Source organism: Crinia signifera, chromosome 7 (genome assembly GCF_055691185.1).
Source record: "Crinia signifera chromosome 7, ASM5569118v1, whole genome shotgun sequence".
NCBI classification, from domain to species: domain Eukaryota; kingdom Metazoa; phylum Chordata; class Amphibia; order Anura; family Myobatrachidae; genus Crinia; species Crinia signifera.
Window position 1 is genome coordinate 168185146 of NC_139223.1, and position 25408 is coordinate 168210553.

A 25408-nucleotide genomic window follows, 5' to 3' on the forward strand; every position below is an offset into this window, starting at 1 on the left:
ACACCAACAATAATTCAGCACTCTATCCCGCGGAGGAAGCTGGGAAACATACCAGCAATAATTCCGCACTCCATCCCAAGGGGGAAGCTGGGGAACATACCAGCAAAAAATCAGCACTCCATCCCAAGGGGAAAGCTGGGAAACATACCAGAAATAATTCAGCACTCTATCCCGAGAGGGAAGCTGGGGAACATACCAGCAATAATTCAGCACTCTATCCCAAGAGGAAAGCTGGGGAACATACCAGCAATAATTCAGCACTCTAACCCGAGGGGGAAACATACCAGCAATAATTCAGCAGCCTATCCCAAGGGGGAAGCTAGGGAACACACCAACAATAATTCAGCACTCTATCCCGAGGAGGAAGCTGGGAAACATACCAGCAATAATTCAGCACTCTATCCCGAGGGGGAAGCTGGGAAACATACCAGCAATAATTCAGCACTCTATCCCAATGGGGAAGCTGAGGAACATACCAGCAATAATTCAGCACTCTATCCCAAGGGGGAAGCTGGAGAACATACCAACAATAATTCAGCACTCTATCCCGAGAGGAAACATACCAGCAATAATTCAGCACTCTATCCCAAGGTGGAAGCTGGGAAACATACCAGCAGTAATTCAGCACTCTATCCCGAGGGGGAAGCTGGGGAACATACCGGCAATAATTCAGCACTCTTACCGAGGGGGAAGCTGGGGAACATGCCAGCAATAATTCAGCACTCTATTCCAAGGGGGAAGCTGGGGAACATGCCAGCAATAATTCAGCACTCTATCCCGAGGGGGAAGCTGGGGAACATACCGGCAATAATTCAGCACTCTATCCCGAGGGGGAAGCTGGGGAACATACCAGTAATAATTCAGCACTCTATCCTGAGGGGGAAGCTGGGGAACATACCAGCAATAATTCAGCACTCTATCCTGAGGGGGAAGCTGGGGAACATACCATCAATAATTCAGCACTCTATCCTGAGGGGGAAGCTGGGAAACATACCAGCAATAATTCAGCACTCTATCCCAAGGGGGAAACATACCAGCAATAATTCAGCACCCTATCCCAATGGATATACTACATTCCTGAATATACTCCGTCTGCTGCCTGCCTGACCACCACCGAGTTTAGCCGTTTGCCATCTGACCTACAGCTACATACATATGTACACTGGGTATACACCCAGTGAGTATATACTAAGCCTTGAGATGAGATAAAGTGGAGAGATATAAAGTTCCAGTGCAAAACTGACAATACAGGCTGTTTAAAAAAAAAAAAAAAGAGGAGTGGATTGGTCGCACCTGGGTCTAAGCCCTGTCACCCCCAACAGCCGATGGGTCTGAGCCCTGTCACCCCCAACAGCCCTGGGGTCTGAGCCCTGTCACTCCCAACAGCCCTGGGGTCTGAGCCCGGTCACCCTCACTTACCACCCACAGCCCCTAGGTCTGAGCCCTGTCACCCCCACTCTCCACCCACCGCTTCTGGGTCTGAGCCCGGTCACCCTCACTCACCACCCACAGCCCCTAGGTCTGAGCCCTGTCATCCCCACTCTCCACCCACCGCTTCTGGGTCTGAGCCCTGTCACCCCCCACAGCCCCTGGGTCTGAGCCCTGTCATCCCCACTCTCCACCCACCGCTTCTGGGTCTGAGCCCGGTCACCCTCACTCACCACCCACAGCCCCTAGGTCTGAGCCCTGTCATCCCCACTCTCCACCCACCGCTTCTGGGTCTGAGCCCTGTCACCCCCACAGCCACTGGGAATCCCACGCTCGGGCCCTGAGGATGAGCCGACTTTGCATGGGACAAGGTAATTGGAAGCATTCATTATTATTAATCCCATATGCAGGGTGCGCTGCTCCCAGCCTGCCCTCCCCCCGCCTCCTCTGTGGTGCTGAGCTCAGCCAGCAGCCACCCACGCCCAGGCAGCGGCAGCAGCAGCCTCCCACGCCAGGAACTGCGTCACGGTCCTGAGTGGGAAGCAGAGAGAGAGGGAGAACTGCTGCTGTCAGTGTGTCAGGCGGAGCGGACTCTCCCATCTCGGGCAGGAGGGGAGGGGGAGGGAGGAGGAGGAGAGGTGCCGGCTGGCGGCTGCACACAGCGCTGGGAGACTCCCCCTCTCCCCCGGCCCGGGCCGCGCTGCTGCTGCTGCTGATACTGATACAAAGTATCACAGGGAAGAGGAGGCCCCGCCCACTGCTCTCCCGGCTGCTGTTGCTGCTGCGGGATCCCGGGACAGCTCTCTCCTGAGGAGGTGAGGGGGCACTGTCTGTGGGTGGTGCCAGCGGGTGAGAGGGGCACTGTGAGTGGTGCCAGCGGGTGAGAGGGGCACTGTGGGTGATGCCAGGGGGGCAGCTTTCACATGGGCATATCAGAAAGTTCAGGCTGAGTGTGTGACACTGCTGCTTACACTATTAGTGTCATAGTGCTGTACAGGTATATATATTATATCCATACACTGTACATATATTACTATACTGGGTGTTTTTTGTTTCTCTGTAGGAAGCTGCTGAAACTCCCCAAAAGTGATATGTATGTGTGTATATAGCATGTGAATGTATATAGCATGTGTGTCTGTGTATGAATATAGTCTATATATGGGGGTATATATATTATTATTAACAGTTTCTTATATAGCCCACACATATTCCGCAGCGCTGCACAGAGAATATTTGAACAGTCACATCAGTCCCTGCCCCAGTGGAGCTTACAATCTATATTTCCTACCACATGTACACGCACACAGACATTCTAGGGTTCATTTTTGTTGGAGGCCAATTAAACTATCTGTATATCTGGATTGTGGGAGGAAACCGGAGTACCCGGAGTAAACCCACGCAAGCACGGGGAGAATATATGTATGTGGGTATATAGCGTATGTATGTATACAGCATGTGTGTCTGTGTATGTACAGTATTTATCAGCTCCCACACTGCGGGGAAATGCTGGTTTTATTCATTTATCTCTGTCTCATACTCTCTCTCACCTGTCTCGCGGTGCCGTCGTTCTGACAGTCATTACACCGACATCAGAATCCCGTCTCCGACAGATTCTCCCTCGCATGGACCTCCCTCTATGGGGCCCATGACCCCATAGAGGGATAATAAGATAAAGCGAGAATGAAATAGGTGCGAGCGTAGTGTCCCTGTGACCGCCCCGCAGTCTGAGTGCTGCCACTCGGGATTCTGACCTTGTGCTAATGACTGTTGGAATCCCGACTGTCGGTGTGTAATACCACACTTGTCTCGCATACTCACTCCTGCACTCTGGCTGGCCATACACTAGTGCGATTTGGGCACTTTTTACCCAATTCCAACACCTGTCAGACAAATCGCTTGTGCCACACGGTCCAATTTGCGGTTCTGTGTGCATCGGAGCCGGAGATTGCTGCTAGGATGTCTCCGATTGCGCAGGATTCCATATGATTTATCACATCGCCGTGGTCGGGGTGGTCCATAGGGAATCATATGCGCCATCTTCCCTCGGAGAAGTCACGGTAGTAGTGTATGGGGCCTTCTTATGTACTCGCAACCTCCCTCTCACTTACTGTCCTACTTTCTCTCACACTCCCTCCCTCACACACCCACTCATATACTGTCCTACACTCTCACACACAGGGCCGGCGCCACCACTAGGCAAACCTAGGCATTTGCCTAGGGCGCCGGCCACTGGAGGGCGGAAAATGCCGCCCGGGTACCTGTACCTGTCTATTTAAACCTGGCGGCGGAGGCAGCGGGGGTCCCTGCAGTCTATTAAAAAGCACGAGCGCTATCCGCCGGGCTATGCGGAAGCGCTTCTATTGTGAAAACTCTGGCAGCCAATCAGCGTGCTGCCAGTGTTTTCACACTAGAAGCGCTTCCGCATAGCCCGGCGGATAGCGCTCGTGCTTTTTAATAGACTGCAGGGACCCCCGCTGCCTCCGCCGCCAGGTTTGATTACAGAGAGCGCCGAACGAAAGGTACCCCCCCCCGCCCCCCCCCCCCTGGCACCGGGGCGCCCCCAGCCCGACTCGCCTGGGGCGCTCCGGTGCCTTGCACCGGCCCTGCTCACACACCCACACACCCTCCCTTACATACTGTCCTACATTCTCACACACACACCCTCACATACTGTCCTATACTCTCTTACACACAAACACACACTCACGCCCTCCCTCACACACTGTCCTACATTCTCTCACGCCCACTCATATACTGTCCTACACTCTCACACACACCCACACACCCTCCCTCACGTACATTCTCACACACACACCCTCACATACTGTCCTATACTCTCTTAAACACACTCACATACTGTCCTACATTCTCACACACACACCCTCACATACTGTCCTATACTCTCTTAAACACACTCACATACTGTCCTACATTCTCACACACACACCCACACACCCTCCCTCAAACACCCACTCATATACTGTCCTACACTCTCACACACCCTCCCTCACATACTGTCCTACATTCTCACACACACACCCACACACCCTCCCTCACACACCCACTCATATACTGTCCTACATTCTCACACACACACCCTCACATACTGTCCTATACTCTTACACACACACCCTTACATACTGTCCTACTTTCTCTCACACTCCCTCCCTCACACACCCACTCATATACTGTCCTACACTCTCTCACACACCCACACACCCTCCCTCACATACTGTCCTACATTCTCACACACACACACACACACACCCTCACATACTGTCCTATACACTCTTACACACACACACTCACATACTGGCCTACATTCTCTCACACTCCCTCCCTCACATACTGTCCTACATTCTCACACACACACCCTCACATACTGTCCTATACTCTCTTACACACACACACCCTTACATACTGTCCTACATTCTCTCACACTCCCTCCCTCACACACCCACTCATATACTGTCCTACACTCTCACACACCCACACACCCTCCCTTACATACTGTCCTACCTTCTCACACACACACCCTCACATACTGTCCTATACTCTTTTACACACAAACACACACTCACGCCCTCCCTCACATACTGTCCTACATTCTCTCACGCCCACTCATATACTGTCCTACACTCTCACACACACCCACACACCCTCCCTCACGTACATTCTCACACACACACCCTCACATACTGTCCTATACTCTCTTAAACACACTCACATACTGTCCTACATTCTCACACACACACACCCTCACATACTGTCCTATACTCTCTTAAACACACTCACATACTGTCCTACATTCTCACACACACACCCTCACATACTGTCCTATACTCTCTTACACACACACACCCTTACATACTGTCCTACATTCTCTCACACTCCCTCCCTCACACACCCACTCATATACTGTCCTACACTCTCACACACCCACACACCCTCCCTTACATACTGTCCTACATTCTCACACACACACCCTCACATACTGTCCTATACTCTCTTACACACAAACACACACTCACGCCCTCCCTCACATACTGTCCTACATTCTCTCACACTCCCTCCCTCTCACGCCCACTCATATACTGTCCTACACTCTCACACACACCCACACACCCTCCCTCACGTACATTCTCACACACACACCCTCACATACTGTCCTATACTCTCTTAAACACACTCACATTCTGTCCTACATTCTCACACACACACCCTCACATACTGTCCTATACTCTCTTAAACACACTCACATACTGTCCTACATTCTCACACACACACCCTCACATACTGTCCTATACTCTCTTACACACACACACACACACACACACACACATACTGTCCTACATTCTCTCACACTCCCTCCCTCACACACCCACTCATATACTGTCCTACACTCTCCCACACACCCTCCCTAACATACTGTCCTACATTCTCACACACACACACACACACACACACACACACACACACACATACTGTCCTATACTCTCTTACACACACACCCTCACATACTGTCCTACATTCTCACACACACACCCTCACATACTGTCCTATACTCTCTTACACACACACACACACACACCCTTACATACTGTCCTACATTCTCTCACACTCCCTCCCTCACACACCCACTCATATACTGTCCTACAGTCTCACACACACCCACACTCCCTCCCTCACATACTGTCCTACATTCTCACACACACACCCTCACATACTGTCCTATACTCTCTTACAAACACACACACACTCACATACTGGCCTACATTCTCTCACACTCCCTCCCTCACATACTGTCCTACATTCTCACACACACACCCTCACATACTGTCCTATACTCTCTTACACACACACACACCCTTACATACTGTCCTACATTCTCTCACACTCCCTCCCTCACACACCCACTCATATACTGTCCTACACTCTCTCACACACCCACACACCCTCCCTCACATACTGTCCTACATTCTCACACACACACACACACCCTCACATACTGTCCTATACTCTCTTACACACACACACACACACACACACACACACACTCACATACTGGCCTACATTCTCTCATACTCCCTCCCTCACACACCCACTCATATACTGTCCTACACTCTCTCACAAGCCCACACACCCTCCCTCACATACTGTCCTACATTCTCACACACGCACCCTCACATACTGTCCTATACTCTCTTACACACAAACACACACTCACGCCCTCCCTCACATACTGTCCTACATTCTCTCACACTCCCTCCCTCACACACCCACTCATATACTGTCCTACACTCTCACACACACCCACACACCCTCCCTCACGTTTTGTCCTACATTCTCACACACACACCCTCACATACTGTCCTATACTCTCTTACACACACTCACATACTGTCCTACATTCTCACACACACACTCTCACATACTGTCCCATACTCTCTTACACACACACACATACTGTCCTACATTCTCTCACACTCCCTCCCTCACACACCCACTCATATACTGTCCTACACTCTCCCACACACCCTCCCTTACATACTGTCCTACATTCACACACACACACACACACACATACTGTCCTATACTCTCTTACACACACACCCTCACATATTGTCCTACATTCTCACACACACACACCCTCACATACTGTCCTATACTCTCTTACACCCAAACACACACTCACGCCCTCCCACACATACTGTCCTACATTCTCTCACACTCCCTCCCTCACACACCCTCACATCCTATACTTTCTCTCATACACACACGCACTCCCTCACGTACTGTCCTATACTCTCTCACACACACCCTCACGTACTGTCCTACACTCTCACACACCCTCCCTCACGTATTGTCCTACACTCTTTCACACACCCACTCACACCCTCCCACACTCTCATGCACTCAGAGCACACCCTCCCTCACACACCCTCACATCCTATACTTTCTCTCACACACACACACACACGCCCTCCCTCACGTGCTGTCCTACACTCTCTCACACACCCACTCACACCCTCCCACACTCTCATGCATTCAGAGCACACCCTCCCTCTCACACACTTTCCTGCACTCACACACTCCATAACACCCTCCCTCACACACTGGGGGTTATTCTGATTCACTCGGAAAGGCACAGTCACTCTGTAATGGACAAAACCATGCTGCACTGCAGGTGGGGTAGATGTAACATGTGCAGAGAGTGTTAGATTTGGGAGTTTTATTGTTTCTTTGCAGGGTAAATACTGTCTGCTTTATTTTTACACTGCAATATGCTTTATTTTTACACTGCAATATAGATATCAGTTTGAAGTACACCCCCCAACCAAATCTAACTCTATCTGCACATGTTACATCTGCCCCACCTGCAGTGCATATGGTTTTGTCCATTAGAGAGTGATTGTGCCTTTCCGTGAATCAGAATAATCCCCAGTGTCCTGCACACTCACACTCATGCACACTCACACACTCCCTCTCATATACTCTCCTGTATTCTCACTCATGCACTGTCTCACTCGCATTCATGCACTCACTCCTGCCTCATATACTCTCCTGCATGCCATTCTCTCACTCATGCAATCACATACTTCACACTCTGTCGCACATGCTGCAGTAATTTGGATGACTGATCTCCCCCAATATAATGTTGATAATGTACAGTTTCCGCTTTGCTGAGAGATCCTGTGATTGGTCAGAAAGTTGCCCATATAGTCCATCACACAGGATGGCAGACCTGGCATCAGCTGAGCCCTTATGCACCCTTAGATGGTTTGTGGTATGCTTCTTGATCTTCATCTACCGTAATTCGTTCCTTTCTGTCCCCTCCATCCCTGGCAGTGCCCTCGCTGGGCATTGGGTGCAGGTCATCCCTAGTGGTGTTATCCTCAGCGCTGGTTATAACCAGGCTTGCCCTGTGTTTTGCAGGCCCGGTGCTAACTGGCATAGAGCTGTCTGAAACCCTGCAGTGTTCACCTCAAATGGGCCAGGCGGAGCTTGCTTCTTTCCTTGCCCTTTATTTAAATTGTGCTGGCGGCTCAAACCATAGTCTGTTGAGTTTATGCTGGTAAAAGTATTTGTGCCAAATTGGTTTTTGCCACCGAAAGTCGGTCCAGTCTGATGAAGACATTGCACGGATCCGACTTCATGATTGTTTCAGTTGGCAGGGTAATCGTTAAGTTGGTTGAAAAGTATCTCTGTGTATGGCCAGTTCTCGGAATTTATCTACATCGGTGGTAGGTGATTGTGGGGCAGATTTATTAAGCTTGGTGAAGTGATAAAGTGTCTGGTTTTTATCACCGGCCAATCAACTGTGAAGTTACAGGCTTGGTTTGAAAAATGACAGGTTGGAGCTGATTGGTTGTTGATAAAATCCAGATACTTTATCACTTCACCGAGCTTAATAAATCTACCCCTGCGTTACTGCAGCTGCCGTAGGAAAAAAAAAGGTGCACTGTACCCCGCATGTCGGCTTTTAAGCTTTAATCCCACTTTAGAGGATTTTTGTTACTTTTGGGAAATACAGGTTAAGCTCCAGTTTAAGCTTCCATCTGATGGCCTTGTTCACTGTCTTCCTACAAATCATTATCTCCTTTTCAACACCTCTCTGGATGTCAAACATCCTTGGTTGGTGACTGTAAAGAGAAGTCTAGATCAATTCAATTGTTGCTGCTGACCGGTGTGGATGCCGCCGGCAACCTGTATTTTTCAAACCCTCCAGAGGGGTCAGGCAAGAATTGTTGACGCCTGTGGTTTAGGCACCTATTCAGTAGTTTGCCCACCCTGGCCAGTAGTTACGGGTATAAACCCGGTACTTTTTGCTGTGATAAGTAAGAGCTGTAATGAGCGACCACAGCAACTGCACCCAATCAGAGCAACAATTGAATAGCCCCATAAGACTACCATTAAAACAATTGAATGTCAACCAGTTTGTCGCACTGAGTGACCCATTGCTAGTTACACACGCTGCACAATTTTTATTTCACTTCTATGTCAAAAGCCCTTGACAAGGAGATCTCCAGTTTTACGAAACAGCCCATAACTGAGTACACACTCGGTGATAAGTCATCCTATCTGGTGAATCAAACAGACGTATCGGACACATTATCTGGTGTGTAACCACTACTGCACGCTCCCAAGCATCGTTTGCCGAGACGCACCATCGGTTGATGTGGATGTTAAAGTATTAAAAAGTCCCCCCCCCCCTAAAATAATGAAAAACACCTTTCGACCTTTTGATTGTAAATGTTGCGGAGACCATAAAAGAAAGTGGAACTTTCGGTTCCACCGGTTCATCTACCGCTCTCTTATCAAGCGTAAATGCCGGTTTTGTGATAAAGTGACGTATTTAAGCACAAAGACATATTCGTGAGTGTTGTGGCCCCTTTGTGGAGGTGATAGATGATTAAATGTGTTATATTTTCCCTTGGGAATCTGTTGATGTTTCTATTGCATTGCGGCTTTCTAGGAAACCCGCACAATCTGCTGCGCTGGGAGCAGCATAGACCAAATGGTGTGTTTATTTATATGGAGACTACTAATATGATTATGTGATAGCACTTGTTATAAAACAATATATAATTAGCTGCATGGAAAACAGGTTTAATATTTGTACAATTCATAAATATTTGTGTGTCTGTGTGTAAAATAAATATATATATATATATATATATATATATATATATATCTATCAATCCAAATTTGCCGGCACTCGGTCTCAATAGACAACTTGCCCTGGTGCCAGAATGAGTATAAACAGGTTCCAATCCCCCCAAGATTGGGAGAAATAAACGGCACTCAGAGACGGTTATAAATATCAGCAGGTGTATTGAGGAATCATAAACGTTTTCGGGGTATCAGCCCCGTCCTCAGACAATTCCTACAGGCTGTAGGAATTGTCTGAGGACGGGGCTGATACCCCGAAAACATTTATGATTCCTCAATACACCTGCTGATATTTATAACCGTCTCTGAGTGCCGTTTATTTCTCCCAATCTTGGGGGGATTGGAACATATATATATATATATATATATATATATATATCTCAATTCCAGGGGGTGGGAGGCACTCAAATAAGACACTCAGCCAATGGGTAAAATAATGCTGTGCATTGCGCAATACACAGCATTATTTTACCTATTGGCTGAGTGTCTTATTTGAGTGCCTCCCACCCCCTGGAATTGGTGTATGCAGTTACCGGGAAGGCACCTTACGTTTGGTTTATTTGGAGAGTGCCGGCATATTGTGGAGATATATATATATATATATATATATATATATATATATATATATATATATATATATATATATATATATATATATATATATATATACATATATATATACATATATACATATATACATATATATATATATTCGTTCGTTCTAGCACTCGCCAGCTTTAAAAACCCATGCAGTTCCTGTTCCCTGTCTGGGGTGTCGCTGTCTGCTGTGATGTTTCTAGCACAGGTCTGGTTTGCATATCTGCGCTGATATACAGACCACACTGTGCTAGAAGCACTACAGCAGACAGCGACACCCCAGGCATGGAGGAGGAACTGCATGGGTTGTTAAAGCTGGCGAGTGCTAGAATGAATATATATATATATATATATATATTCTCACACAGAGTATATATAGTAATGCACACGCTACTGTAACTCAGTAATTTCATTAGATGAAATGAGACTATCAAACTAGGCTCTTATCATTAAGAACTCTTGGTTTAATGGTATTCAGCCTAAAGGCCCCATACAAGATTTGGTCCGATTTCATCAGATTCTGACAGATCGGGCCATGAAATCGGACCAAGTCGGCTGTGTGTGACATATAGTTGCTCCGGCGATACATCCGATGTCTCGCAGTCAGACCCATCAGTGGCTGTTTAGCACCCAAAATGTGTCGGGTTCGATCCTAGTTATGTGCCAGCATGTCCATGGGACGGGCAGCTCGTAGTGGCGGGAAGCGGGGTCCGAGAGATAATGGCTGGGAGCTTGTAGCAGAATTTTTCCAGGCTGCGGGGTGGGATGCGGCTGCTGAATATTTTTAAATGACTGGCCGGACGTTGATTGGCTGAGAGAATTCTCTCAGCCAATCAGCGTCCGGCCAGTCATTTAAAAATATTCAGCAGCCGCCTCCCGCCCCGTCGCCCAGCAAAATACCGCTACCAGCCGCTGCTCGGATGGACCCCGCTGCCCGCCACTCCGAGCTGCCCACCACCATCAGCTGCCCAGACCCGCTGCCCACCCCCTGCCAGTGCATCAGCTTCCCGGGATTACATGCAATAAATCGCATGCAATTTATTGGATGTATAAATGGCACATCAAGTGCCAAATCGCATGTGAGCCTCCTGGGGAGCTGCCGAGGGGCTCTAGGCAAACTGTGCCAGCCCAGTTTATGGGGCCTTAAGAATCCACCCTGATTCCCTGATAAGAAGGGTCTTTGACTTGTCACCACCCCTAAGACTAGTGGGAATGTGGTCAGTCATATAGTTATTCAGTGATTCCAAGGGGTTCCCAGCACTTTTGAAGTGTCTAGAAACTGGCTGATCCACATCCTTGCCCCTTAACGTCTGGCTAATTGCTTATCTATGAGCAGCCATCCTTTCGGTACATTTTATCGTGGTCTGCCCAACATAGAGCAGGTCATTATATATATATATATATATATATATATATATACCACATGCATACAAACGGATGTCATCTATTTCCTCACAACGAGGGGATTTAAAAGAAAAAAACTTGCCAGTCGCCATAAATTTGCATGTGGTAGCAGCCAGGTGGTTTAACATAAACATTGGGCAAGGCAAGGGGGGTTGATTCCTTTCCATAATGTCAACCTTAACCAACCTATCGCGGAGGTTTCTGCCTCTGGTATAGACCAATAGCGGTTTCTGGTTCCTAAATACCAGGAGTTCCTTATCCGTGACTCCTGTAGGCCAAAGTGGCCCGTCTAACAATAGGGCGGGAGAGAGAAAACTCACTCACCCACGGAATAATATTAGTTGTTTTGGTCTTACGGGATTTAAACTATTCCTCCTGGCTCATATTTAGAACATGTTGTTATAAAATTAATAAATTCTGATGATTCTGGTGTACATGACGACGTGCTCCGAGTCCAAAAGAAAAGGTCATGTGTGAAAATGTAAATGTTAGCGTAAGAGGGGGCCACAGATGACCCCATGGCACACCCTCTAAGCTGAACATAAAATTTGCCGTAAAAAAAAAGTAATTGCGATTAAAGTACGTTCTAATAATGTCAAAAACAGTGTATGGTCAAAAAGAGTAGGATCAAGAGATTTAACCAGGAAATCTCTCTCAGTCCCCCCTCATGCGGGATAGATGTGTACAGACTGCACCCGTCTAAACAGCAGAGAATACTTTCATTCAGAAGTATTTGTCAGTTTCTGCATTTTCTGTAAATCTGCGAGCCCTGAAACTGCAGTCACCGTTTCAGAGCCGGTGCGGGGTAGCAATGGAACAATGGGGGTTGTGACTGATCGTTTTGAGGAAGTGGTCCGGACAACACGTGTGTCCGAGCCACTGGGGAGTGATGACCACGGAGGCTGCATGTGGCCTTGCACATCCGCTACGGCCAAAACATTGTTGGCCTGCACCTGGATTTGTAGCAAAATGGCAGCCGGTAATGTGCAAGGGCTTCTCCGTGGGGTGAGGTTCTTTCACTTTATCGATGTGCCTGCAAAATTTAGCAGCAGAACATTCATTCGCAGCCAGCGTGCCACCAATCGCAAGACGGGGTTAGACTCACTTACACGGATGCGTATACGCATAGTGCAGAATATATAAGACCAGAATAGAAAGCACAATACAATGAACAGTTCTATGTCCCAGGGGTCAGAAACCTGAGGCAAAAATATCTTACATATGTGGAATTATTCTCTGTATGAGGTGTTCTGACACAATGACACTAATGCCGCTTGTGGGACTTTTTCTGCTGATTTGGGTTTTGCACCTCTGCAGAACACTGGGGTTTTTGCTGGAGATCCTTTCACACTACACCTGAGACCTGGGAAATTCCCAGGAACGCCCCTTTGTGGCCTAATACTGGTCTGGCGTTCTACAAGCTAGAGCTGGCGGGTTGTTCTTATATCACACACATACATGTCGCACTTCTACACACACCACATGCATGTCACATTCATACAGTATATACATATATACATACATGTTACCAGAGGACTATTGACCTGTGCACTGGTGGGTAGTCATGCTTGATGCTTGTTCCTGGCATGTATGGTGGTGTCACGTGACTGACACATCCTGGGCAGGGCACTGCTACCTCACATCGCTTTGCACACTAGTGATGGCATTGGGGAGAGATACCTCATTCTCATCGCAAATGCTGGGTCACACCTGGGATTTGGAGATGGGTCTGTCCCGGGAGCTCCACCTGTGGGTCTGTTACAATGTGTCAGTGAGTAGTGATTACACCTGTGCTGCAGCTTGGTGGTCTGGAAAATGTGCACTGTTGGTAGCTCTTGAGGACTGGAGTTGGCTACCACTGACTTTAGCCGACAGCACAATCCATGGAGGATCTTTGAACCTGATAAAGCTGCTACCACACAGGGAATACAAACTACAGGGGAAAGTGATCACCCCATTCACCCGCCCTGGATCTGCCTATGGCCAGTCCCCATATCCATGTGCGCAGTCCTAGATTAGCACCGCAGTGACTACTACCGCATGGATCCAAACCTCCATGATAGGGAACGCTGACACCCCTCAACCGCAGCACAGATCAGCCCCCGGCATGGAGGTGCCAGCACTCAAATACAGTGGCCCCCGTATTGTATTGGGGGGTGGCTGCTGCACACCGTGTACTCCGTTGGTAGTGGATGATGGGTGAGTGTACCCCTTCTTAGAAACCAAAAGAGACATCTGCGTTTAGACTAGCACTGGTGAATCTGATACAAGTAGCGTGGGTTACACCACCCAATGGTCCTGACCCAATAAGTGTCTGATATACAGTGGTGCAGATCACACGCTGGCTGCTGCTTCCCGCCATGTGTGTGCAGTGGACAGCTGGTGAGCGACGCAGATCAGCAGTAAGTACCTGTGTGAGGATATAAGCACAGTCCTGTGTTCCCTGGTATCAGTGACTGTGCAGGGTAATTCTGAGTCAAATGGTAGTCCCATGTCGAAGAATTGATATTTGATGGCTCCTGTGGTCATCTGCCGTGGCTGGTGGAGTTCACCATGTTGACTGCAGACATGTTGACAATTCTGCTATTCGTATGATAGTGTTCATTCTAGCACCCGCCATATTTGAAAACCCATGCAGTTCCTGTTCCCTGCCTGGGGTGTCACTGTCTGCTCTGGTGTTTCTAGCACAGGTCTGGTTTGCATATCAGGGCTAATATACAGACCACATTGTGCTAGAAGCACTACAGGAGACAGCGACACCCCAGGCAGGAAAGAGGAACTGCATGGGTTTTTAAATTTGGCGGGTGCTAGAATGAACACTATATGATATGATGATATCTATTGCAACATCACCACCTGATGACAAAATTGGTAACTAATATGTCTTTTGGTGTAGCGCCTAGTGGTGGCCTCGGGGGGGGGGGGGGGGGGTTAGGTGTCAGATCGTATCAGGACTCACATCGCACGGCATGCAGAGGGACAATTTAGACTATATATTGCAGGTCTGCGCTATATAGTCCTGGCTGCCCTCTCTATTTCACTGCCGATTTGCGCTCACAGGGGAGCGTGCACCGGGCTCGCAAGCCCTACAAAAGCGCGCGATCTGGCTTCCGATGTTCACTATATCGGCAACATCGGAAGCCATACCGCCCCGTGTGCACACACCATTAGCTAATGCTCTGCAGGATGGCTGTGCTGCGGGGGAGAAGGGTCTGGTTGCTGCAGGTGTGTTGTAATGTGACGCTGTGGCCCTGACTGCTGTGTGCAAGGTGTGATTACACTCTGCTCTGTGATCTTTGTAGCAGCTGGATCAGAGATGGTGTCGCAGAGGACAGTAATCCTTTCCTATATTCTGGTACAATGAGTCACAAAGAGCCTTGTACACTGTGTAGTGCACGGACAGGTAGCCGTCCCCTCCAGCCAGCCAATCCGATGTCTCTGTGATCTGCTACATGGGATCACCATGAGTAACCATATCCCAGCGACCTTGTTGTAGACTGAATGTCCGGAGAGGACTTTACCAGTAGCGTCCCTTCTTATCTCCTGCGTGCTCCATCTGTTTGTCCTGCAACCTATAATGTAATTAGTGTAACGTTATTGGAACCTAATGCAGCCTCCTGAGTCTGGGCACAGTTCCTGTATAAGGTGCCCACACACTAGAAAGATCAGCGATCTTAACATATGCGCATACATTTGCCTTGAAATCTTTTGTCCGCCCTGGACACCAAGGATTTATCTTAAGATCGGATGAGTGTTCCTATGAATCTTTTGCTAAATCTTCTGATCTTTCATGCAGCAAGTAATGCTGGGTACACACCAGGACGACTAGGGCCCGATCCCCACAATCTAGATCCAATTACGATCAATTGGATGTAGATTGTGTGCTGATTGGGCCCTTTTCTGACCTGGTGTGGACCGATACCGATCCGATGCGCGGTCCCGCGGGTCGGTCGTTATTGAGATCCTACCTGCTGCAGGTAGGATCTCAATGACGACCATACAGCCGGGTGCGGGTCGCCATCGGATCGGACCCGCTCACGGTGCACATCGTGAGCGGGTCGTGTCCCCCCCCCCCGCGTCACCGTGAGCGGGTCGGACGAGACACTGACGACCCGCTCACGATGTGCATTATGAGCGGGTCGTCCTGGTGTGTACCCTAGATCAGAAGATTTAGCAAAAGATTTGCGGGAGCGCGCATCCGCCTCGAATTGGCAGGTTGGAAATCGGCTGATCGGAAATAAAAGTGTGTGGACACCTCAAGTTTTCTCCATTAAGGTCCATTAATATAGTCTAAAATGTCTCAGGACTGGTAACTGCTTCCCCTGCTGATACTTATGCACCTGAGTTTTATACTGTATCGCATTTATCACACTGGTTATGAAAAGTGTCACAACTAAATCAGAATTATTGCGAGACAGTCGTCAACACAACATCTAGGACATCTCCAGACATCTGGGTACTGCGATAGGTGGTCTTGAGCTGAGCGGACGTTTGCAGGCCTACATTGGAATCGCTTTACACACTTGCCCATATATTATCCGTAGAGATGACAAACCATATATCTTTAGGACCATCGGTCAGTGAGCGCAGCTATGTCCGTGAATGACGACATTCACAACCAAGATGATATATCTTACAGATACATTCGTACATCTGTCTATATGTATGGGCAACCACCAACCAAATGATATGCCGTCTCGTTAACCACTGACCATAACATCACTACTGGTTCCTGTTGCCAGGCGGCGGATTGGAAAGTGTGTACGCACAAGATTGTTTGTGCATGAGCCTTACCAATCGTTAAATCAGCCTATGAAGTGGCTCCACATGCGTGACACTTGCTACTCTCATATTTGCAACTGATTGAAACTTTTAAACTTTTGCCAGGTTATTTGACTGTCTGAGTTTATGAGGGCCGCTCGTTCTGACATGTGCACCCCAGCGCGCCTCCGCAGATGGCCAAAGTCCCTCAACTGAAAGGGCTGATATTAAATATGAGATTGTATTTCCGGCACATATGATAAGGAAGGTCTTTCCTTGTTGTGCCATCGCAGATGGGCATGCCAGCTTTTGCAGATCAATGCTTATTAATCCATTGTGTTCTTGTTTTCCAGGTTGGCTGTGCTGACCCGCCATGGCATCTTCATTACCCCGGACGCTGGGGGAGCTCCAACTTTATAGAATACTACAACGAGCCAACCTTCTGTCTTACTTTGATGCCTTCATCCAGCAGGGGGGCGATGACGTCCAGCAGCTGTGTGAAGCCGGCGAAGAGGAGTTTCTGGAGATAATGGCGCTGGTTGGAATGGCTAGCAAGCCTCTCCACGTTAGGAGACTGCAGAAGGCCCTACGAGACTGGGTCACCAACCCTGGCGTCTTCAACCAGCCACTAACGTCCTTGCCGGTCAGCAGCATTCCCATCTACAAGCTTCCAGAGTCGTCGTCCTCCTTGTTGGGACTAAGTTCCAGCAGCTACGACAGGAACAGTACCTCCAGGGAACCGCACTTGAAGATCCCAAAATGTGCAGCCGCCACGTGCGTACAGAGCGCGGGGAAGGCGGACGGCGCGGGGAATTCTCCGCTGCAGTTTAACAGCGAGGGGAGGCACTGGCCGAGTCACCACACTACAGACAGCGAACACAGCCTATCCCCCGCAGACCTCGGCTCCCCGGCGTCGCCGAGAGACACCAACGAGACCTTGGATGCGGCGGCTGCTCACTCTGTAGCTGAATGCGTAGAGAGGATGCTGCTCTCAATGCCAAAAAGTGACTTGAGCGAGGTCCGGGAAATGCTGAAGAACAACAAGAAGCTGGCGAAGATGATCGGCCACATATTCGAAATGGCGGACAAGGATCCGCGCAGAGAAGAAGAGATCCGCAAGTACAGCGCCATCTACGGCAGGTTCGACTCGAAAAGGAAGGACGGAAATCACCTGACTCTTCATGAGGTAAGGAAACGAGGCGTTAGGAGGCCTCATTAAGGCCCAATTACTGTTGGTATCTATGAATACTACATAATATTTTCTATACGGAAGCCTAGCTTCTCCCTTTTGGTCGACATGTTCAAAAGGTCAACACAATTAGTATGTATGCATGGCGGTGGCCGACTCGTATTTACATTCTTGGGGACTTTTTCCCATGGACTCCGGTTGGTAATTCGTTCTATTGCAACTTTCATTTTTATATTTTTTATATATGGCTTTTCCCCCTAATCCAGCTGACTGTGAACGAAGCTGCAGCTCAGCTTTGCATGAAGGATATCGCGCTGCTCACCAGACGAGACGAGCTCTTCACACTGGCTCGGCAGATCTCCCGGGAAGTCACCTACAAGTATAGCTACAGGACTACCAAGTAAGACCCTAGCTACGTATAACTTGTATTACGCCATCAGGTACACGCCACTGTGCTAACGTTACCAGCACATGTGGGAAGTGCCATAGTACTGATACATATTTAAATGATTCATCGGAAAGAGGAACCTGTTCCAGTGGCCTTTTATCCAGTTAGTTTAATGAAAACAAACATAAGTACTTTACCTGCAGTGCGGCATGGTTTTACCCAGGTGCACATGTTACATCAGCCCCACCTGCAGTGCAGCATGGTGTTACCCAGGTGCACATGTAACATCTGGCCCACATGCAGCGCAGGATGGTGTTACCCAGGTGCACGTGTAACATTAGCCCCACCTGCAGTGCGGCATGCTGTTACCCAGGTGCACATGTTACATTCTGACCCACCTGCAGTGCAGCATGGTGTTACCCAGGGCCGGCGCCACCACTAGGCAGCTCTAGGCATTTGCCTAGGGCGCCGGCACCTGGAGGGCGGCAGTTTGCCCCTCACCCCCAGCATGGAGGGTTAGCGAACTGTGTAAAAAACGGGGTGTCCGTGTCGCGGGGGTACCTGCGGCGCTGTCATTGTGTATAAAGCTGGCGGCGGCCGGCGGGGTCCCTGCAGTGAATAGAAAATAACTAGCGCTTCCCGCGCCGCCGCGCGCATAGCGCTAGTTATTTTCTATTCACTCCAGGGACCCCGCCGCCAGCTTTATACACAATGACAGCGCCGCAGGTACCCCCGCGACACGGACACCCCGGCCCGCTCCAGCACTGCAGGGAAGACGGCGCCGCAAGTTTTTTACACAGGTGTTACCCAGGTGCATGAGTTACATAAGCCCCACCTGCAGTGCAGCATGGTGTTACCCAGGTGCACATGTTACATCTTCCCCACCTGCAGTGCAGCATGGTGGTGCACAGGTTACATCAGCCCCACCTGCAGTGCAGCATGGTGTTACCCAGGTGCATGTTACATCAGCCCCACCTGCGGAGCAGCATAGTGTTACTCAGGTGCTTGTTACATCTGCCCCGCCTGCAGCGCAGCATGGATTTGCCCAGTTGTCTGCTTTCTGCTTTACTTACAAACGTGAAGCCGGCTCAAAGTTCTTGATGTTTATGAATCACCTTTTTCTTTCTGTTCTGCACCTATTAAAGTGAATCTGAATGTATTATTTGTCGTTCTCTACTCCAGGTCTAAATGTGACGACCGAGATGAGCTGGTGCCTAAAAGAATTAAAATTGAGGTAATGTGACACATTTATCCTGTAGTTAGAATATGTTGGGAAGGTGCAGGATGTTCAGCTCCTGAAATACTCTGTTGCTGTGAGCATTTCAATGATCTGATTGACCAGAAGTTAAATCACCCTGTCCGATTCTCTGGTGTAACATGGGAAAGGTCTTGCGTTTTTCCTATGCGTCTGATTGGCTGGTTCTATCATTTAAATGGGTCAGACGAGGCGCTGCAGCTGTGCCGTCGCTCGGAAGAGGTGCTGTAGCTGTGCCGTCGCTCGGAAGAGGATAGTAGCTGTGCCGTCGCTCGGGTGAGGCGCTGTAGCTGTGCCGTCGCTCGGGTGAGGCGCTGTAGCTGTGCCGTCGCTCAGACGAGGCGCTGTAGCTGTGCCGTCGCTCGGGTGAGGCGCTGTAGCTGTGCCGTCGCTCAGACGAGGCGCTGTAGCTGCGCCGTCTCTCGGGCAAGGCGCTGTAGCTGCGCCGTTGCTCGGACGAGGCGCTGTAGCTGCGCTGTTGCTCGGACGAGGCGCTGTAGTGGAATCTGTTTGATTTTAAACAATTTGACTGAATATTTTTGTCCATTTTCCTGGGTTTTTGAGCAAATTGGTTTTGTCATTTGTTCCCAGCACAAGATTTTCAGTCCAACCAACCAATTTGCTGAATAGTTGGATAAAAGTTGTTCTAGTGCAGGGATGTGGAACCTGCAGCCCTCCAGCTGTTGTGGAACTACACATCCCAGCATGCTTTGCAACAGTTTTAGTATGGCCAAATAGCAAACCTGTAGCAGGGCATGCTGGGATGTGTAGTTCAACAACAGTTGGAGGGCTGCAGGTTCTCCATCCCTGCTCTAGTGTAAGGCCAGCATTGGACCTTACATCTATTATATACATAAAAGTGGGGCAAAAATCACTATTTTAAGTTAAAAATGTTGGGCATAACATCAGAATCCCTTTTGCTCTTTAGGAAATTGCTAGGTACTTGTGGATTATCACGGCGCCCCCGATTTCCATCGCAGGGCATTGTACAACCACAAAATCGTATCGTATCGCATGCCATATGATCGCATTATACCCGATTTTAAATTGTACAGGCACCCAGATGCCTGATTCCTATGTTAAATGCCCCCCCAGACCCAATTTTAGATTGTACACCCACCCTGATGGGTAATGACTATGCTCAAATGCCCCCCCATTGTTAACGCCACCCCACTATCAACGCCAACCCGAAGCGTGGCGAGCGCAGCGGAACGCGTCCTCCGACCTTTTTAATACCCCCACTGTCCACGTCGGCATGGAGTTCATTTTATATAGTGTGGCGAGCGCACGCGTAATACTTGTGAAGTAATGTGCATCCCCTCGCGGGGCTCGCTGCGCTCGTCACGCTTCGGGCTCGGCGGCTCGCTGCGCTCGCCACACTATATAAATTCAACTCCACACCGACGTGGATAGTGGGGGTATAAAAAGGTTGGAGGACACGTACCGCCGCCCCTCGCTGGCTCGCTGCGCTCGCCACGCTTCGGGTTGGCGTTGATAGTGGGGTGCCGTTAATAATGGGGGGGCATTTAACATTGTCATTACCCATCAGGGTGGGGATACAATTAAAAATCGGGTCTGGGTGGGCATTTAACATTGAAATCGTGTCGCATCGCATGCCATTATAATGGCATGCGATGCGACGCGATATTAAAATTGTACACTCATCCCGGGAAAAGCCTCAAATCGGGTCCATCACATGCCTTAATTAGTGGTATGCGACGTGACGGGCGCCGTGATAATACACAAGTACCAATTACTAGTTTTCAGTTGAATTAGTCCAATAGTCATCATCTGTGAGGAAATGGTTCCCTCCTTACATAACGTGTTACATTGCCGCAGGACGGCTTTGCAGATTACCAGGAGATACTCCTCGTACTTCACCAGCAGCTGGAGTCTCTGAAAGAGCAACTGACCCTCGCCAAAGCCAGCGGGGAGGAATCCTCCGTACAGAGTTTGCAGGTGAGACCAGATGTATTCTGTATATAGCGCTGAGTTATTACACACACCTGTATGCTGTGCTCATAGAGGATAGATAGATTTGATGTCAAAAGCAAGAACCAAAATGTTTTTTTATTTTAGGCTGAAATAGAAAAAGTCGTGGCAAAACAGATGGAGATATTTCGGAACTCCGGGTATGAGGTTTTGCACAGTCCTCAAAAAGGCCACATAAAGCATAATGCAGAGGAGACTGACCCCCAAGCCATGGCGTCTGACAGCCCCATCGGACAAGGTAATAGCATAGTACTGTTAGAGTGCATTGGTCTAGGCCGGTGACGGTACTGGTGCATTAGTGTAGGCCGGTGACGGTACTGGTGCATTAGTGTAGGCCTGTGATGGTACTGGTGCATTAGTGTAGGCCAGTGACGGTACTGGTGCATTAGTGTAGGCCTGTGACGGTACTGGTGCATTAGTGTAGGCCAGTGACGGTACTGGTGCATTAGTGTAGGCCGGTGACGGTACTGGTGCATTAGTGTAGGCCTGTGACGGTACTGGTGCATTAGTGTAGGCCGGTGACGGTACTGGTGCATTAGTGTAGGCCGGTGACGGTACTGGTGCATTAGTGTAGGCCTGTGATGATACGGGTGCATTAGTGTAGACTGGTGACGGAACTGGTGCATTAGTGTAGGCCGGTGACGGTACTGGTGCATTAGTCTAGACCGGTGACGGTACTGGTGCATTAGTGTAGGCCGGTGACGGTGCTGGTGCATTAGTGTAGGCCGGTGACGATACTGGTGCATTAGTGTAAGCCGGGGACGGTCCGGGTGCATTAGTGTAGGCCGGTGACAGTACTGGTGCATTAGTGTAGGCCGGTGACAGCAGGGGTGCATCGGTGTAGGCCGGTGATGGTACGGGTGCATTAGTGTAGGCTGGTGACGTAGAGCACTCATCTCCGCGATTCATCTGCATTAAAAATTGGCGCACTTATATCAGTAATACACCTGCATCAGGATGCGGCGCGCTTATGTCAACGATACATCTGCATCAGGACGTGGCACGCTTAGGTCGGCGATACATCTGCATCAGGACGTGGCACGCTTAGGTCGGCGATACATCTGCATCCAGGACGTGGCACGCTTAGGTTGGCAATACATCTGCATCAGGACGTGGCACGCTTAGGTTGGCGATACATCTGCATCAGGACGTGGCATGCATAGGTTGGCGATACATCGGCATCAGGATGCGGCATGCTTAGTTTGGCGATACATCTGCATCAGGACGTGGCATGCTTAGGTTGGCGATGCATCTGCATCCAGGACGTGGCACACATCTGCATCAGGACGTGGCATGCTTAGGTTGGCGATACATCTGCATCCAGGACGTGGCACGCTTAGGTTGGCGATACATCTGCATCAGGACGCGGCACTCTTAGGTTGGCGATACATCTGCATCAGGACGTGGCACGCTTAGGTTGGCGATACATCTGCATCAGGACGTGGCACGCTTAGGTTGGCGATACATCTGCATCAGGATGCGGCACTCTTAGGTTGGCGATACATCTGCATCAGGACGTGGCACGCTTAGGTTGGCGATACATCTGCATTAGGACGTGGCGTGCTTAGGTCGGCGATACATCTGCATCAGGACGTGGCGCGCTTAGGTCGGCGATACATCTGCATCAGGACGTGGCACGCTTAGGTTGGCGATACATCTGCATCAGGACGTGGCACGCTTAGGTTGGCGATACATCTGCATCAGGACGTGGCGCGCTTAGGTCGGCGATACATCTGCATCAGGACGTGGCACGCTTAGGTTGGCGATACATCTGCATCAGGACGTGGCGCGCTTAGGTCGGCGATACATCTGCATCAGGACGTGGCACGCTTAGGTTGGCGATACATCTGCATCAGGACAGGGCACGCTTAGGTTGGCGATACATCTGCATCAGTACGTGGCACGCTTAGGTTGGCGATACATCTGCATCAGGACGTGGCACGCTTAGGTCGGCGATACATCTGCATCAGGACGTGGCACGCTTAGGTTGGCAATACATCTGCATCAGGATGCGGCACGCTTAGGTTGGCGATACATCTGCATCAGGACGCGGCACGCTTAGGTCGGCGATACATCTGCATCAGGATGCGGCACGCTTAGGTTGGCGATACATCTGCATCAGGATGCGGCACGCTTAGGTTGGCGATACATCTGCATCAGGACGCGGCATGCTTATCTGACTGTTCTGCAAGTAATAGTAACGTCTATTGCTGTCCATTGCTAAGTAAAAGCAGGTCCAATGACCGTATTCCTGCCTTTCGTAATACAGGCGAGAAGGCGCTGAACCTGCGAATGGTAAATGATCAGTGTCGGCCGCAGCACATTGCATCAGATGGAGACCAAACCATGGGCAAGCAACTGAGCAATGAGTTTGGCAGCCTCTACTCCAGCAGCGAGACGAGCGCTCCAGCTTCAGGTAACCACCTGCTCGCACGGTATTACCAGTCATTGTTTGGGGTGATCAAATAAATATTACCATTTACAGTGAGATTTTTTTTTTTATATACCATAGTTGAGAGATTTTATAGCGGAGTATAGTAAGAAACCTACACATGGCCGTCATCAGGTGGGGCTTGCTGGGCCTGTAGTCAGTCCCACCACCCCCCTCCCCCCGCCACAGGAAAGGGATGGAACAAGCAGTTATAGCTATGGGTGTGGGGGTGGCCTCTCTGTAGGGAATGCTGGAGAGGCCAGAGCCGGTGTGCATGGCACTACTTTGTCTGGATGCATGACATCCTTGCTGGCCAGACTTCCCAGTGTCCACCAGGCGGGTGAGACCGTTACAAGAGTCCTTTATTGTAAAATTGGTTGCCGTTTATCCTATAATATATCAAACTAGTTAAAAGCCAGTCAAAATAACGGCTTCTGCAATGTACTTTCACTTTGAGCTGTGACAGGTTTTAGACCACAAACTCTCCACCTCGACCCAGTACCTATCTACTCCTACCTCCAATCTCTGTCTTCACAGCTCCCTCTCTCCGTATCCAGCCAGTGTCCCTGCAACCATTGCTTTCACTTTCTGTTGAGACCTCTATTAGCACACAAAGGAGTCATTTGGTCTGTCGAGTGGCCTCTAGTGGTCAGCAATGGTACTTCACCTCATAGAGCTGAGGAGAACGCTGTATAATATATTGTACACCCTTCAGATTGCGGTTATGCAGGTGTGCTGGATTTATTGCGCGGAGATGATGCTGAATGTGTCACTAATTGGTACCTTCGCTCCCGCAGACAGCCCTATGACCCTACAGGATTACTCACAAGCAGCCTTAAGCAGTACGGAGAGGAGAACCATCAAGCTGGAGCCTGAGGATAACCGATAGCCAGGGACGCAATCCGCTCGACAGCGAGCACGCCTTAACCCTCTACCGCGGTTGCCTCATCACTGTGTTCATGTATGGATTTCCAAGCCAAAGCTTCTAGACCAATGCGCCTGGTGACGTGCGGGACTGCGTTGGGACACATTCCTCCTCTGCTTTATAATAACGCGGTGGTTCTTAGAATATTTAAGAATGTAAAATATATTTTTGTTTTTTTGTAAATGAATGATGTTTAATTTCCAGAGCGGCGTATAGGTGGCAGGGCATGTATCCACTCTAATATATGTTACTATAAATACCTTTACTTGAATTATTAGTGTCTGTTGATCAGCTATAGACATCCGTATTCACTATTAGAGGACTACAGTAAAATGGAACCCGGATAATAGACTTTGTATTGGCTG

General features: G+C 49.3%; 1 protein-coding gene across 1 annotated transcript; it reads left to right on the forward strand.

Moving 5' to 3' along the window:
- The first annotated feature begins 1940 nt into the window (after positions 1-1940).
- NAB1 (NGFI-A binding protein 1) lies at positions 1941-25314 on the forward strand. Its single transcript, XM_083154268.1, has 8 exons — positions 1941-2243; positions 17217-18049; positions 18319-18452; positions 19623-19674; positions 21535-21654; positions 21775-21925; positions 23957-24103; positions 24916-25314. Exons 2-8 carry the CDS (start codon positions 17237-17239, stop codon positions 25005-25007), a joined length of 1509 nt encoding a protein of 502 aa, XP_083010394.1. The 5' UTR covers positions 1941-2243; positions 17217-17236; the 3' UTR covers positions 25008-25314.
- Positions 25315-25408: the final 94 nt, after the last annotated feature.

Excerpts from the sequence above, each read along its gene's own strand:
- NAB1 (XM_083154268.1), top strand. The coding sequence starts at position 17,237 with ATGGCATCTTCATTACCCCGGACGCTGGGGGAGCTCCAACTTTATAGA. Across the intron at positions 18,050-18,318 it reads ATCACCTGACTCTTCATGAG|CTGACTGTGAACGAAGCTGC; the intron begins GTAAGGAAACGA and ends CCCCTAATCCAG. Across the intron at positions 18,453-19,622 it reads TATAGCTACAGGACTACCAA|GTCTAAATGTGACGACCGAG; the intron begins GTAAGACCCTAG and ends TCTCTACTCCAG.